General features: G+C 41.0%; 1 protein-coding gene across 1 annotated transcript in view; it reads left to right on the top strand.

Annotated features, from left to right (window-relative positions):
* Positions 1-612: 612 nt before the first annotated feature.
* znf804b (zinc finger protein 804B) overlaps positions 613-16,702 on the top strand; it is a 48,771-nt gene continuing 32,681 nt past the window's right edge. The window contains exons 1-2 of the mRNA XM_075466661.1: positions 613-978; positions 1,122-1,396. Coding sequence (XP_075322776.1) covers positions 1,244-1,396 — 153 coding nt within the window. The 5' untranslated portion in view covers positions 613-978; positions 1,122-1,243. The remainder of the gene's footprint in view (positions 979-1,121; positions 1,397-16,702) is intronic.

Below are 16,702 nucleotides of genomic sequence, written 5' to 3'. Positions count from 1 at the left end.
TGTAGCCTAAAAGTGGTGCGCTTTTACTTTGATGCCTTGAAGAAAGAGAGGGGTAGCTGGGGGCAAGGATGAACGAGAAAACATGGGAGGGAGAGGGTGACACAAACATATTGTTGGTCTTTACATCTTTAAAACAATGACTCACACTTTGCGATTTATCTTTAATCAGTTTTCATCTTTTTGCGCAATAAACAATGTGAGAAAAGAGAGCAAAACTAATGAATAAAGGAAGACACTGACGTGTGCGGGAGCGCGTGCTAGGAGGTGTGTGCACTTTGATTCGGAGTTACTCAAGCACAACGTGGATGGTGAAGTGATCCCCCTATCCCAGATCCCACGCGCGGACCCGGGCTTCATATTATACAGCAGACAGAAATCCGGTCCAGGGCTGCTGCTGAGAAGAGAAGCGCACACACATACAAAGAGAGAGGGGTGGGGGTGAAGAGGAGAGTGTGTTTTTTTGAAAAAAAGAATGAGCCACTTCACTGTGCCTGCGCTGGAGCTCGATAATAACTACAGGACCGCTCTGGATGGATTTACCGTCCCTCCCACCTCGCTCAGCCGAATTTCATTCACAAGACAGGTGATTGTAAAACCGCTGCCAATCAATAGAGAGCAGAGGAAAGGAAAGAGGGGTCAGAGATTTTCCTCTTGAGTGTGCGTGGAGGGAAGGTGCACCTGCGAGAGTCTTTTCCCCTTCTTTTTCTGTTCTTGGGAACTCAGATTTGCCTGCTACTGCTGCTTGGCTGACACTCGGCTGCACTTTACAGACTGGACCAGTGGATTGAGTAGAGAGCAAGAGGAGGGGTGCACAGGAACGTATGTGTGTGTTTGTTTGTGTGCGTGTGTGTGTGTGTGTGTGTGAAACAGAAGCTGGATGGATCCATCGCTTGCTCTGGCACTCCACAGGCGCTCATCCATTTATTTAAGCTTGGTCGACGACAGCATGCCAAACGCAGACTCCAGCGACAGAGCTCGGTTAGTATAACATCCCAGTCTCTCAATCTGTTCTGGCTTCATGTCTCATTGTCTCCTCTGCTTCACACATTCACATGCACAGATATCACAGAAGCAGGTATCCCACGGAGCATTTCTCATCTCGTGTCCTTTCCCTTACGCAGGCAAAGACTTTCAAACAGAGGACAAGAGTGAGACGTCCTCTGGCTGCGTTCGTACCTTCACAGCATTCACTGCAGGACCTGGCAGCATCGGCACACAAGACCAGGGTACAAGAACCCGCTTTATGGGCCCCAAACCTCGCGAGCCCCCCGGGATGGCGTGCAGCGCGTGTTACTACCTGGTTATCAGCTCCACTCACCTGAGCAACGGACACTTTCGGCGCGTCAAGGGGGTCTTCAGGGGACCACTGTGTCCAACCGCAAGCAGTGACTCACCGGTAGGAGAACGTGTAGATGTTGACAATTCTTTTTTAAACAGTTTTAGAGTCAGAGTGGAAATGCATGTGTCGTGTGTCCCTGGGGTTTTTCGCTTGGCAGAACTTGTTCGACTTCTGCAGCTTGCAAAAATAGTCTAAAAGTGGACGTTTTCTTCTTTTAATTGAGGACTTGTGGGGTTTCATTATCAGGGCAAAATTGAGAAATGTGCTCTCACAGAAAAAAAATCTTACAAGTACTGCTAGATAATGTGCGTGTGTTGAGACTGTGGATTGCAGAGATATAGGTGGAAAAAAAGGAGAAAAAATTAGCCCATCAGACCCAGTCACACTGTGGGGAGGTGAATATTTTTGCACATATGATAATTTCTTTTCCCGAGTCATAGATGGATTTTTTTCCCTTTTTTTTAATGGAAGAGAGAATATGTGAATATTTTAAAAGGATAAGAAAAAGTGCATCCGACCATGAAGCCATTGTCCCTTCATGCCTCCTTCTCTCTTTTATGGCTGTGGGAATTAAATGGATCAAACTACATTAGTTCTTTAGAAGAACGATGGGTTGAACAGACAAAAATAGGCCTAATTACCTGGAGTCTATACTTTGGCTGTGTGTTGCTCTATTTAAGTGTGTGTGTGTGAGTGTGAAAAAGATAGAGAGCGGGAAAAAAAAACTTTTCTAATGTGCCAATGGTTCATTTTAGCCACCAAACTGTTACGTTGCAAGCTGTCTCTCAGTCAGTGGACGTGTTGGTTGTGTGCGTGCATGAGTGCGTGTGTGTGTGTGTGTGTGTGTGTGTGTTTGTTTGTTTGTGCACTCGCAGAGGCGAAGAAAGCAAGAGTAAAAATCAGAGGAAACAAAACGGCGAGAGCGACAGAGGAAATGACAGCACATGTAAACATCTACATGATATTTTGGACTGTGTGAAATTGGGTGCTTTGTATATTTGTGTGTGTGTGCATGTTGTCGATCCTGGAGCTGCTCAGAGGGTCCCTGGTAATCACACATTATTCATGAGCTCTTAATGTGAGATGAGACAAACTGGCGGAGCTGATGACAAGTTTGATGAGAAAGGAGGAAAGGAGCAGCTGGTACGTGTGTATGGTTGTGTGTGCGTGTGTGTGTGTGTGCGTTCATACACAAGTCATTACCAGTCTGTCATGTTCGGCCCGCGTTCACAGTGTGATGGGAATGAGCGAACAGTGCTGAGCAGAGACAGGGACAGACTGACAGAGAGACTGCAAGGAGTCAGATTCGCAAACACCTTTGTAAACTTTTACACACACTCTCAAATATATATACACACAAACACAGAGACAGACACACACACACACACACACACACACACACACAAACACAAATCTATTCCAGTTAAACTATCAGTCAATGTCACCCTTTAGATACAGAATGTACCAATCACATCTTCCTTTCTACAAATTAGGGCTTCCCTTTTGAACTTGATCATTTCCATCATCTGGTTTGGAGCCCTTCATCTTCTTACCACAATTATTGGCAACATAAACAGCAGTTAGGGATACAAGGGATGAGTTTTCACTGAAACCTTTTAGTACAGACCTAAATCTCTCAACAGTATCCTGTATTCAAAGATACAATATGCTGTATCCTGGGTAGGCATTATATGTTCACTTTAGAGGATCAGTCTCTTAATCGACTTTTTTTATGGCCAGATATTTAATCTGCTGCTGTTCTGATAATCAGCTTTTGATTTTGACTTTGTTGATTTACTCTGAATCATTATAAACTCATTATCCGTGGATTTTGGTTTGACAAAAGAAGCAATTGACAGTGTCTGTTTTGACTCAGTGAAAATTCAATTGGTGTTTCTTTTATGCTTTTTTCCCCCCACTATTTAAAATCCTCTTTAGATACAAACCAATTAAGAGATTAATCAAAGAACTATGTTAGGCATGCTAAGATCAAAATACTTGCAGCCTTAATGAAACGCTTGGCAGTTATTTTTGTTGTTCTTGTCTAGTTGTTCCTTGATTGGGTATTGACTGATTATAATCAAGAAAACTTAAACTTTCACATATAAATCTCATATACATATCTGAATTATTTCATTTTTCTCACACTGAGAGCAGTTTGAGATATTTAGATGAAAAAACGCAACTGTTACGTAGAGGCAAAACTGATTAATCTTGCTTATAGAATATACTGTGAGACAGTCAAAAGCAGAGACTTCTTTAGCCTCTGTCCTATTCCATGAGCACCCAAGTGCTCACGTACAACTGGAATAATACATTTATGTAAAATCCTTGTCATCTCAGCTAATGTTTCGCATTATACCTATTTTACTTGTTGACTTTTGACTTTTTGTTGTCGGAAAAGCACAGATGCTACTGATAACAATAACACCGCCTCTGTTCTACCGAGACAGTGGGTGAAAATGCAATAATGCACATTCAGCCATGATCAGTTTTATTTACACTGGCCATTTTTTCTACTGTTGTATGGAAAACTGTTTTCACTGTCAAAGTTTCATGATTGTAGCTAGTTAAATTGATTTTGCACTGACAATTAGGAGTCTTTACAGTTGTAATGCAAATTTACAGCACCTTGAGTATTGTTAAAAAGAAGAAACGCCCTCAAAGAAAACCAATGAGGAGCAGTGGCTCAAAAGATTCTCCATCAACAGTGGTAACATTTTTGAGCACTGACTTTACTGAAGATTGCCTGAAAAAAAGAAAGACACTGCCTCCATGCCAGCTTCAGAGCCTTAAAGGTGCAACTGTAACTGACGTCTACGTGAAAATAGAGGTTTGAATTAGGTTGAACGCATCCCGTTCTCTTCTAGCTGCAGATGTTAATCATTGTAGGAATGACTTCATGTACATCTGAAGCCAGGTCAAAGCTATTATAGAAAAACTCTACATGTGGAAAGCTTTTCGCTCTTGAAAAATGCTGGCTAAGTGCATATGAAAGGTCAAAAAGTAAAAAAGAAAGCAAGGATGTACTTTCAGATTTGTCAATATTAGTTCTGACGTATCTGATGTATGAGCCTGTCAGAATGATAAACAGTCTATGCTTGTGGTCACGCAGTTTAAATGTGACCCCTTGTGTTAGGTAAAGTCAAGGGAGTGAGTTCCACGCTTCTCTTGAAGGTGGTTAAACATGCCGAGCAGCTTCCTTTGCTGCTGTCCACCCCATTGTACAGAAAGCAACGGCAGCCAGCACAACAGCTAGATGCTCTTTGATTTAGCTTAGATCAGTGGAGTACAAAGCATTTCACAGCTGGGATTTGTCAGGGGTAACTTCTTGTGTCTTCACTTTGATAAGGTAATGCGGCATTTGGAAAACACTGGGAAAGCGCCAGTGAGTGGTGAAGGAACAGCCGTCTTGACAGGCTGCCCTCCCTCCTCCACAACAAATCATCTCCTGTATGTTAAGAGTATTCTGTTCTGTTGTTTGAATAGCTTCTCCGGGGTGTGCTGTGCTACTGCACGTTAAAGACAGGGTTTGCACTCATTACTACTTTATCACCATTTATTAGTGACAGTGTAAGTTTCTTGGATATGTCTAAAATTCTGGATTCTGTATGCATATTAGTATTAAATCATCACTGTTGAGTTATTCTTCAAACTCTCATTAACACTTCAAAGGTCTTTTTATTCTCTGTGTCATCATTAAAGAAGAACAGGAGGAGAGACAAAGCGGCAAAAAGCTGTGTGCAAAGAGGGCAATTTTATCCCCGATGTGTCCCTCATGTTCAAAAGATTTAAGCTGAAATACAGCTTGTTCTTTCCTCTTGCCTTTCCACTGGACAAAAACACAATTACACCCACTGGAAATAGGAACAGTGGTTTCATGGGAAATGATAGAATCAGCATTCAGTTTTCACTCAAACTACTGAGCAGCTGTTCCTGGTGTTTTTCAGACCCAGCTCTGATTGCTGGTGACAGAGACACGAACCTTGGCTTGACACTTTATTTTTCATCAAATATGCTGCTCTCTGAAGTTCAGGAATAAATGCAGCAGCAAAATAAGTTTTAAATCAACGCAATAAGCAGTTGAAGCGTTACACATGGAGGTTCTGAAACTGACAGGATCACCAAACTGAGAATGAAAAGAATCCTGACCAATCTACATGCACGTTGGACAGCAATTCAATCCGTGTCCCACTGTGTCGGACCCGCTCTGACAGCCCTGCCAAAAACAATAAACTGTTTTCCTCAAAAAGTCATGCATACCAAATATATATTGTCCACCATTCACCATTAACTGTAGAATAGACGGTTGTCTCTGGGACAATCTGACCAGGAGAAATATGTGAAATAAGCAAAACATCACAAACAGCTTAAATCTTGAAATGGTGTGCTGGCAGTGTTATTGTAGAATTGTGTCATTATGTTACTAACTTGATTACTAAGATTTTTTGCAATTCAAGTTAGTGGTAACTGTGGCAAATAAACACAAATAAGCTATTGTTCTTGGTCCTAAAAGCTGAAAAAGGTCCTAAAAAGATTCACTTTCAAATATAGTTATTTTGGATGGCATTGCCTTGGCCTCCAGTTTTGCTGTGAGGAACCTTGGAGTCCTGTTTTGATCAGGATTTGTCTTTTGATTTACATATTAAACAAGTTTCTAGAGTGGCTTTCTTTAATTTGTGTCATATTGCCAAAATCAGAAGCATCCCTTATCAAAGTGATGCAGAGAAACTGGTCCATGCATTTGTCTCCTTTTGGCTGGGGTACTGAAATGTCACTGTTGAAGTTTTACTTTCTGTGTCTGTGACAAAAGAGTAAAGAAAAATACGACACATTCTGTGTTTCTTTTGCTCTATAGCTCCTCAGGTATATACAAGCATTCACACATCAGTATGGTGAAGGAAATACCACCTTTATCAGTCATAGAGTCACCAACACTTCAACTTATCAGGTCATGTGCGCTGAGCCCAACACACATGATTTTATGTTTATTTTCCAACATAATCGTTGAGAAAGTACCTTAAAGGAAGACTATGCCATGAAAAGTCAGCGCAGTCTTTCCTCTGACATTATAACCACAAAGAAGTGCACAAAGAATTACAAAGAGGTGCTCGTGTTTGGTCATGTAAAAGTAATTTTTTTTCACAGCATGTAATGTCATTCAATGAGGAAGTTTAATGGTAAACATAAAAAACACGTTTTTTGTTAAGGCTGGGACGGTGGTAGTGTGTAATAAACTGCAACTTAGAAATAGAGAGCCTGGTTTCAGTCTTCTGCGTAGCCAAAAGATTTCTTCATTCTTTAGTGTTTTTCAGGTTTTTTCCTTTATTTTCAGTTTTCAGTATCTAATTAGATTCGGGGACAAAAAGAGACAAAAAAATATAAAAATCGTAGGTTACGTTTAGGCATTGGAAGACATGGATAGTGTTGGGTAAATATATACTGCAGATGACTGAAAAAAAACAGTGAATGAAACTCCGACTGTGTCCCAGAAGTGGAGGTATTGCCACCACTACTCCTTGAAAACCAAGCAGGCCGGTCCAATAGACAGACGTGAGTTGAAATTACTACTTTCAATGCTATCACAATTTAAACACATATTTCATAATGTAGTGTTAAGAAGCCAATTTCTCAGATTTCCGTAAAACCAGGCATCTCTAGAGCATTGTGGCCCCCAGACAGTCATCTAGTGTATTTGTATTTAAAAACCAGCACATGCTTTATAAAACTGGAATAAAGAAGGTTGTTTCTCTCCATTACCAGACCCTCACCCCCCTGTACCACCTCCCCCACCGCAATACAGTCTTGTGTGAGCGCACGCTTAGCTGCTCATCCACCACATACCACTTTGATGTATATTTCACTGCAGCTCGAGGAATCGGATGAATAGATTTGGTCATGTAGGACGGTGTCAAACTGAGTGCAAAAAGGGCTGCTGTGTGTGTGTGCATATGGAGATGCGACTCTGCATTTGCACCCTTGTGTTTTCATTGATTCAGGAGGGAGCTGAGCAATGTTTATGGAAATGAGGTGGCATTTAAACATATGCCCTGAACAATTAACTTGAAACAACTGTTTAGCAGCACAAAGGCTCTGCCGTGTTCAGACTGAGTCGTGTAGTTAGCAACAGATATTGAGCCATCACAAAAGGACAAAGGTGAGATGAGCCAACTGGATGGCCATTTTAGTAGGGATGTAAACACAAAGCCCACAAATCTGACCCAGGCACTTTTAATTATGATAATAAGTGATCAAGGATCAGCACCACAGAGCTCACAGGAGAGGATCAAGCCAGTAAGAACATCCTGACATTCATTAACCTCTACAAATGTCAGGGAAAAAAAGATAATAGTTAAGTGTCTCAAGTTAAAAGGGAGACATATTAAAATCATATTTACACTAAAAGTTAACAATGGAGTTCCTAAGTAATGTGCTGTTACTGTTTCACAGTCAAAACCTGTAATGCTGCACTCACTTACATTCATAAAGTCTAATGTTAATGCTGGGACACACTCACCAACTCAGGCATAAGGCCCTTCAGGAGCAGTTTGAGAGGTGAGCAGGTGAGTGCTGCAGAATGCTAAAGTCCTGTCTTACTGGGCCATTCCTGCTGACCGCTGCAAAGTGCTCCCACTGATCACTGCTAATGTCCTCCATCACAGTTTACGCTCGACACTCTGGAGAAAACGTGTGATTGGGTGTCTGTTGGGGATAAAGGTGGTTAATTTGGACAGATGGGTGAGACAGGACGAAGAGAAAGGAGGAGGAGAGGGGGAAAATAAGACATTTGGCATCAATTTAACACTCTCTCAAGCTTTTATTGACATTTCATTTAGCTAATGAATTCATTAGTGCTTCGTAGCATTCTGACCTCTACTTGAAAATCGGAAGGGTTCCTCAGAGGAGCTGTCTGTGCTGTATTGCTTCACTATCTTCTGACTTTTACAAACTCATACTCAGCTTTCTTTGCTTTCTTCCTCTATATTATCATATTTTTCTTCTGCTTAGCAAGTTTCTTTTCTGTTTGTTTGTGCTTTGTTGTATAACTTATCAATGAAGTCATTCCTTGAGGCGATATAACCTGCCACCTCTCAGCAACAACACAGACAACAGTTGACAACAGTGTATATTTCGCAACTTTTGCCACGCAAACAGTCTGCAAACGTTACCTGTTAAATGTAGCTGGAAAGTAAAATCAAGGTTATGAATTCTCAGTGTTCATTTACTCGTGCCTTGTTTTTACCTCTGGTGGTTATAAGGACATCTGCGGTGCCCGAGTGGACATGTGCCGGCTCTGTGCGGGTTGGGTTGTGTGAGCTGTATGGAAGTTATAGAGTGGGCTAAGTTTTTGACATCAGAAAAGCAAAGGTTGCCTCAGTTGATTTGAGCGCTTTATCGGGAGATGTGCCAACATCTTCAAAAAAGGTTGCTTAAAATTCTAATTTCAAAATGGGATGATATGAGACTCTTCTTCAAAGTCATTGTATTATCTACAGTACAAACAAGTGCTTCAGTCAAAACAACCAAATGTCTGATTCAACAACAGCATCCTCTAAACTGCTGCCCCTACACGCAGCGGGAGGGAAATACAGCTTGCATGAGCATTTCTGCACCAAAGTAAACATTATTCTCAATTTAAGTGTTTTCTTTATCAGGTGACAGAGTCTTCTTAAGGCGGAAGTACACGGGGTGGATGGTACAGTAATGTCCACTGCTTTCAACCCTGGGAACAAGTGAAACACCCACATACGACAACTGTATTTTGGGTTATGTCCAGTCAAGTAACACAACAAAACTTTGGTCGCTTCCTGGCTGGGTTTAGGCAGCAACATCAGTTGGGAAGGGGTACATCTTAAAACTACGTGGTTGAGGTTAAAAAAATTTTTTGTTAGGACTAGAATATGTTCTGTGTACCGTGCCATCATTTCCTTAATGGATGCTATTTTAACACATACCATGCAGATGCTCTTACAACTGCTAGAGGTCAAATATTTCCTTAGCAAAATTATAGACTGATGGTGCTTGCATAGAGTTATTTTTGGGTGTACAGTCTCCACGGTGCAGTAGATCGCAGTAGTCATGCGGCCAGATTGAAGACAGTGGTTCAAGGAGAGAAGTTAAGCAATGCTGTGATGGGGAATGGTTAGAAACAGAAAAATATATTTGAAGCACGTACAGAATGAGCAGTCTCCAAATAGTTAGAAATACAAATAATTCTAATTTTAAACCTACGTTTGTTACAGAATATTGCTCTTTTCAAAACCACCAAAACTCCTTATAAGAAAAGAAGACTCCTTATAAGACCATTTGTTAAAACACAAAAGTCACAAAGCAACAACTATAGAAAAAAAAACCTGTACAGACAGGCACAGAGCAGCTACTCCTGTGTTCTGCAAGGTGAAATTGCTTTTTGTCAAGAGTCTAGTAGCTTTAAAGAGAGCACAGATGGATATATAACAGCTATGGTTCCTCACCAGAGAGGGCTGTCAGACGATAAGGTTAAACAATGAAAATATTGTCGATATCGCTTGCATTTAAACTCTGTTTTAGGTGACTAAAAGAGGCTTTTTCTGTTGACGTCCATATCAATTTATTGCTCAGTTTCCTGTCGGTCCTCCTGCATGCTCCTACAAACTGGGGACTTGCCAACTGCCATAGACACTAATCATAGATTAGTACCTCATGCAACCCTCTTCAACTAATCCCAACTAACCTTTTAATGTGCACATTCTGGCATTAGATGCATGTGGTGAGTGACACACAAGTTAACAAAGGCTCACACATGCACACTCACAGCAGATGGCCAAGCTCTCATTTTGTATATTACCTCAGGACAGATGTTTGTCTGTGTGGTCATTAGTGATCGCAGAATCACATAATCACCTAGAGACCAACCAGCACATAAACACACTCTCACATACAATTAGTGAGTGTTTGATAATTACAGGATGTTTGATGAACCATCTGGAACAAAAGCTCAGAGAAAATCAGAAAAAAACGCATTCAGATCGAAATCATACGCACAAAAACCTAAAATTATATCGTGATCAATTCCAGAGGAAAAAACTTGTTGCCAAACTGAATAGCAAAGTGAGAAATAAAGAGATAATCAGTATTTTATTTTACAGTTTGGACACCACGTCTCATTTAGGGTTTGGTCTTATGAGGTTTATACTCTTGAAGTGATTTTCCCATAGCCTAAACTGCATCGTCTCTGTCTGCCTTTTTTCTTTTTCACACTATAATTTGCCACTACCTCTGGTCTCTTCTCCCATCTATTTCTCCAGCCAATACCTTTGCTCTCACCCCCCTCTCCCTGACACCTCTCACTATGCCCTCTCCTATTGCTTTTCATTTCATCTCTGAGGCCCATTCATTTTTTAGCAGGTCAAAGGTTCAGCTGTTTAGGCCTTTGAATCGTCTGTGCGAGTGTGTGTGTGTGTGTGTGTGTCGGTGTGCATATGTGCGCACAGTATGCCTGTATAGGTGTTTGTGTGTGGGTTATGGGACTAATATTGCAGCAGCAATATTGCTGAAAAATCCTTGAAGGAAAGAAAGAGAAGTTAGAGTGCGCTTTATTTGATGGTCAGTTTTTTTTGCTCTTCAATAACCTCCATTTTACTTTGCCGCTGATACTACTGCTCTGTCTAGATTCATGCTTTCATCTTGTAACAGATTTGGAGCTCCATTAATTAAAGCCCGCAGTTTCGTACGTGCCGTCCTGCACATGCAGGTGTGTGTGTGTTACACATATTTGGACCTGTGTGCCCAAACGCCTGCACACGCGTCCGCCGCTAACATGCAGGCCAGGGTTAAGAGCACCCCAGACAAATTGATTATCTCTTCTCCGGAGGAGAGATGACTCACTGAAAGAGAGGCTCTGAACCAGCACCTCCTGGATGAGCAGAAGACCAGGAATTACTCCCAGCCTAACAGAGACCAAGGGACTCCTTCTGAATAAAGTCACTTGGATTTCATTTTCAGCTTGATTTTCACATCATATTTTTTCTTCACTTTTCACGTTCACACGGATGATTTATAAAAATAAGTGCGACTGGAAGAAGGGGAGCAGGCACATTGCATTTATAGATCAAAGTAGCAGAGGAGTTGTAATGTTTTTGAGCAAGTTTTACTTCCCTGAGTTCGTTGACATAAGAGCAAGACTTGGGATTGCTGTGCCTTGGACAGGACAGGCTGTTATGGTAAGCACTGCTCCATTGGGTGCACAGATACACTCCCATAGATTGCTTTAAATCATAACCTGAACTGATAGAACGAAGACATAATTATCTTATCGTAAATGACACATGTATCAATTGGTTTTGTGGTTTGCTTTCAGAGAAATTGGGCAGTATTCTTCATTTCCATGATGGTCTGTGATGGTACAATGAATACCTGAGTGAAATATTTAAGAATTCAGAGCTATTGGTGCATAACAACAAAAATAACAAAACAAATATAAGTCCAGTCATGCAGCTAGACAAAAATTGTTCTTTGTGGCATCTGGTACTCCTTTCAAACAGGTCCTCCAATCCAAACAACCAAGATCGTTTGTTCAGATCCTGAAATGATCTATTCATGATGACAGTTATGTATAACTTCAGCATCATCACAGAGATCCAAGTGCAACCAGTGCTGAAAAAGCAGTTCTCACCCTGGTTTGTTTTAAAGAGCCAAGCTCCTCAACTAAGATGACAAATCAGTTCACTGTATTGTTAGCTTTCATTTTTCACATGTCAGTATTAATACGTTGAACTATGAAATTGTGTTTTATTATTATTTGATTATTGAGTCAACTAGGATCTACAGAGGATTTAATTTTAGCTTACAATAATAAAGAAGTTTGTCACTATCTGCCAATTAGTACTGGTTGCCCCCGTGATGTGTGTGCAACCACTAATGTTGGGTACTGCTTTGGGTACCTGACAGGTTTCAGTTTGGTCTTGTAAATGATGTGTCTACTTTACTCAATTTGATTTTAGTGTTCCAGATGGGGATATATTCTGTTCACTCTACACGTGCTTCCTTTGGGCTAAATCATCAGGAAACACAGCATACATTCCCAGGCTGACGGCCACCTGCTCTATTAATCTGATCAGCCTGTATTAGTGATCTAAAAGCCTGGATGACCTATAATTTTACACTTTTTGAACCCGAGCAAAACCGAAGCTATTGTTCTTGGTCCTAAAAGCCGAAAAAGGCCCTACAAAGATTCACTTTCAAACCATATAGTTATTTTGGATGGCATTACCTTGGCCTCCAGTTTTGCTGTAAGGAACCTTGGAGTCCTGTTTTGATCAGGATTTGTCTTTTGATTTCCATATCAAACAAGTGTCTAGAGTAGCTTTCTTTGATTTGTGTAATATTGCCAAAATCAGAAGCATTCATTATCAAAGTGATGCAGAGAAACTGGTCCGTGCATTTGTCTCCTTTTGGCTGTGGTACTGAAATGTCATTAGCTGGGGAGTCCAAATAATTCCCTGAAAAGCACTCCAAGTTGAATTTTGCAAAAGGGCTATATAAATATAGATAGAGTGATCAATTGATTGATAATGTTTCAAAGCAAGAAAGCCATTTATACTGTAAAGTGTAACATTGGATTCAATTTAATTTATTTATAGTATATAATTTCATCTTAATCAAGTCGTGTACTTAGGGATATAAAGGGTTGGATAAAGTTCTTAAGTTGAATCAGGGGAAATAAAATTAGTATGTGATAATGGTGGTGGTACGATGAGGTTACTATTATACTGCATATTATAGGTTACTATCATAAAACTACAAATCAGCGGTTGTTGATCTTATGTAAATAACCCAGCAGTTTACGAAAGTACAGTTTTGTTGATTGGTTGATTAATTATCCATCCATCCATCCATCCATCCATTTTCTATACCTGCTTAATCCAACTCAGGGTCGCGGGGGTGGGGGGTGGGGTCGGGGGGAGTTGTGAAGCCTATCCCAGCTGTCACTGGGCGAGAGGCAGGATACATTCTGGACCGGTCGCCAATCATTTGACACTTAAAAATCTGATAACAATTTCAGTAAGAACCAAATAGAATTTAAATACATTTTCTCATAGGAGTTTTCAATCACAGCAACTCAAATATATCTAAAATCCTCTATTGTTAATTTTTTTTTTTTGATTTTTTTTCATATTATTTTAAGAAACAAAATGTAGGGGTTTTTTTGGGGGAAGAAGGAAGCGTCACCTACAGACTAGTTCATCCAGTTGACTGGAGCTGCTTTGCTGCTTCTCACGTAATCTGCCTCACACTCTATATTCCACCTATCAAACATTTCCCTTTTAGTTGCAAAAATTCCCATTTGCTCTCTGCCTCATGCTTGCTGCTACAGCTGCAGCTGACCCTCAAACACTGTAAACTGCTGGAAGAATTTCACTTATCACTGCAATTTCAAATCAGGAAAACTTTGATCATACTCTGTAATAAAGATTCATAAACTTTTAAACATGACTTGCCCAACTAAAATGCACCAAATGTCAAGCTTTATCTCAAAAGTCTTCGCCGTGCTGCAGCCACATGTTGTTGGGGTGTATGGTGCCTATCAATCACGTGTGAGAAGAGTGGTTCTCTGGAAATTAGACAGAAAAAACATTTTTCGGTCGTCGTACTGACCTCATATGAGCAATAATAAACGTTTCACTGTAGCTTCAGGGAGTAGACAACACATCACAGTCATTAGAGATACAGCTTTGTTGTTATGATGATGAATGATGACAATGAATGATTTTCAGTTAATATCTGCAGTACCATGTGACTGTTCTTCAGCTGCAGCTGAAACACTTTCATGGCCTCACTTTTCAAGTGATAACATTGGATTACACAAAATCATGTGTTCATGGCATAACCAGAGGCATTTCTGTATTCCAAAACAATTGAGCAGGCAGTTGCACCACAACGGAGGGGTTGGTGGTGTTGTTACACATGCAGTCACGAAGCAGAAGTTCAACAAAGAACACACAATGATCTCAGTTAAAAGCTGGTGCAAAAAAAAAAGATTTTAGTCCATTGTCTTCTGACTTCTTGGTTGCTGACCTGACTAAGAATAGGGATTGAAAAAGTCAGTGTTAGGGTCAAGAATTTAGAGAGATTTAAGAGATTTACCTTTTTAAATTTCTGTGTATCTGGGCTTAATGTAATTACTTACTCCATCGTTCATTCAAGAAGGAAGAGGAAAACAGAAATTGCACAAGCAGGAGCAAATATACATACAGTATTAGAATAACATTGTGTATGTTCATGTATGTTAATTCCGGTGTTCTCTCATGTGTTATATTTACAAGGGCATTCTGAGTGGGCAAAGGGTCGGTCATGCATCAGTAGCAATGCTTCAAATCATATCAGACTTACCTCCACCAGCAGTGTAACCCATGATGCAGACACTAATAATTCATGCTGTTTGCCTCAACCAGTCTTCATATTAGACAGGATGGAGAAAACAACCCACTGCAATTATCATGAACAGCAGCATTCCTATGTTTAGCAGATTGGAGATGCCAGGAGCTCAGCTTAGCTTAGCACTATGCAGAAATGTCCTGGCTGTGTGCTGCCAGGATGGCAGAATCACAGCGGTCTGCAAGCAGCCTCCAGCTACCAGCCACCAGGCCTTGGCTAACTCCTTTATATGGGCAGGGTGCCTGCCTCCTCTGTATGTCTGTTTGTGTACGTATGTTTGGCATGATTGCAATTCTGCATTTTTGCACAAGTCTGCTCTGTGGTCTTCATTGCCTTGCTGTGAGGTATATCCTTAACCTTGTGGTACAGGATTAGTCACAACATGGGAAGCGAAGAGAAGAGGAGAGGAGAGGAGAGAAGAGAAGAGAAGAGAAAAGAAAAGAAGAGAGAAAATACACCACGATGAGAGGCAATGTGTGGGTGGATTGTGTGTAAGTGCATATGTGTCTGCAAGCCATGGGTACTCATCAATTTCTCTAAGATTCTCCACTTTTCCTCTCCCATAAAACCCAGAGGCATTGGGTAAACACAAACTCTGCTCTTTTGTTTCTCTCTCTGTCATTGCGCCTGTCTCATACTTGTCTCTTTGTTAGCAAAACATTTGCATGAATCATTGGATAATGCAAAACTTGTGTGTCATCTAGTAAAAGGAAACAAATGTACCGTGAGGTCGGGAGCACGTGGAACATTTTTTTCTTTTACTTGTGGGTACGCTGGTGATGCAGCTGCTGAGTGCCTGTCATGAACAGCAAATGTCCCGACTGAAATTCTGTGTTCATTATTCAGAATAACTTGTGTCTTTCAGATGTGACGGCAAATGTGTGTTTTTGGGGAAATCTTCTGGAAAAAAATTGCGAGCCATACACTTCAGAGAGTGAGCCAAAATAAAAAATCTATGAACTTTGTGTGTGCGGATATATGTGGGTGTGTGTTTGTGTTTATGTGCCAATGTGTGAAAAACAGCAGCGTGTGATTTATGTAAATGAGTGTCAACGGCCGAGGAGGAGGCAGAATTCCCAGGCCTGATGAGTGGCTTAATGATTCATCAGCCTTGCTGAGGCAGGCATCAATAATGGATGACAGAGTGGGTCATGCAGGATTGCTCGCCCCTTGATTAAAGTGCTCCACAGCTAAACGCCTCACTTCCTCCCTCTTCTCACCTACCTTCTGCAGGGATAAATACAGAAATGTGCTGTACATGCACAGCGCCACGCACACACTTTCATGTGTGGTCACACTCACACACTTCTCCCTCAATCTCTGTCTTTCCAGCTTAATGTCTTTCCAGCTTAATGTCATCTCACCTCTCACATCCTAAATAAGCCCTCATCCCTTCCTCATCTCTACACTCTGTTTCTTCTAGTCGTAATCAAATCATGGCAAGTGGAACAGGGAGGGAAAGGGGGTAAAAAAGAGAACATAAGAAGAGGAAAGAAGAAGATTTAGAGTGTGGGAGAAAAGACACGAAAGCCACAAATTAATGCTTTATGCTTTCTACAGAAATGGAACCTTTCTCCTCAGAGATAAGGCAGGAACATAAATGTTCCATCTCTTCTCTCCACACACAGAGAGGAAGAAGTTGTTCTCCCGCTGTGTCTAGCTGTAAGCTGTATGTGGGTGTTGGTGTGACAGGACAAATCTCTGTCTATTAGGAGACATAAACCTCTAAACCCTGAGCTACACGGCCATACATACTAATGCAGCCATACAGGGGGCTCGAGAAGGAGTGGGAATGATAGTGAGAGGACCCAGGGAAAGAAGAAAAAGATGTGAAGAGAAGAGAGATGGAAGGGAGAAGAATGCAGAGAGATTCCCTGGCTAACACCGAGTCACAAACCAGCAAAAACCAGCTCTAACAAAGTTGTGCAAAACTGAGCAAATTCAGTG

The sequence above is a fragment of the Odontesthes bonariensis genome, chromosome 5 (genome assembly GCF_027942865.1).
Source record: "Odontesthes bonariensis isolate fOdoBon6 chromosome 5, fOdoBon6.hap1, whole genome shotgun sequence".
Lineage (NCBI taxonomy): Eukaryota > Metazoa > Chordata > Actinopteri > Atheriniformes > Atherinopsidae > Odontesthes > Odontesthes bonariensis.
This window is presented reverse-complemented; position numbering and strand designations above follow the sequence as displayed.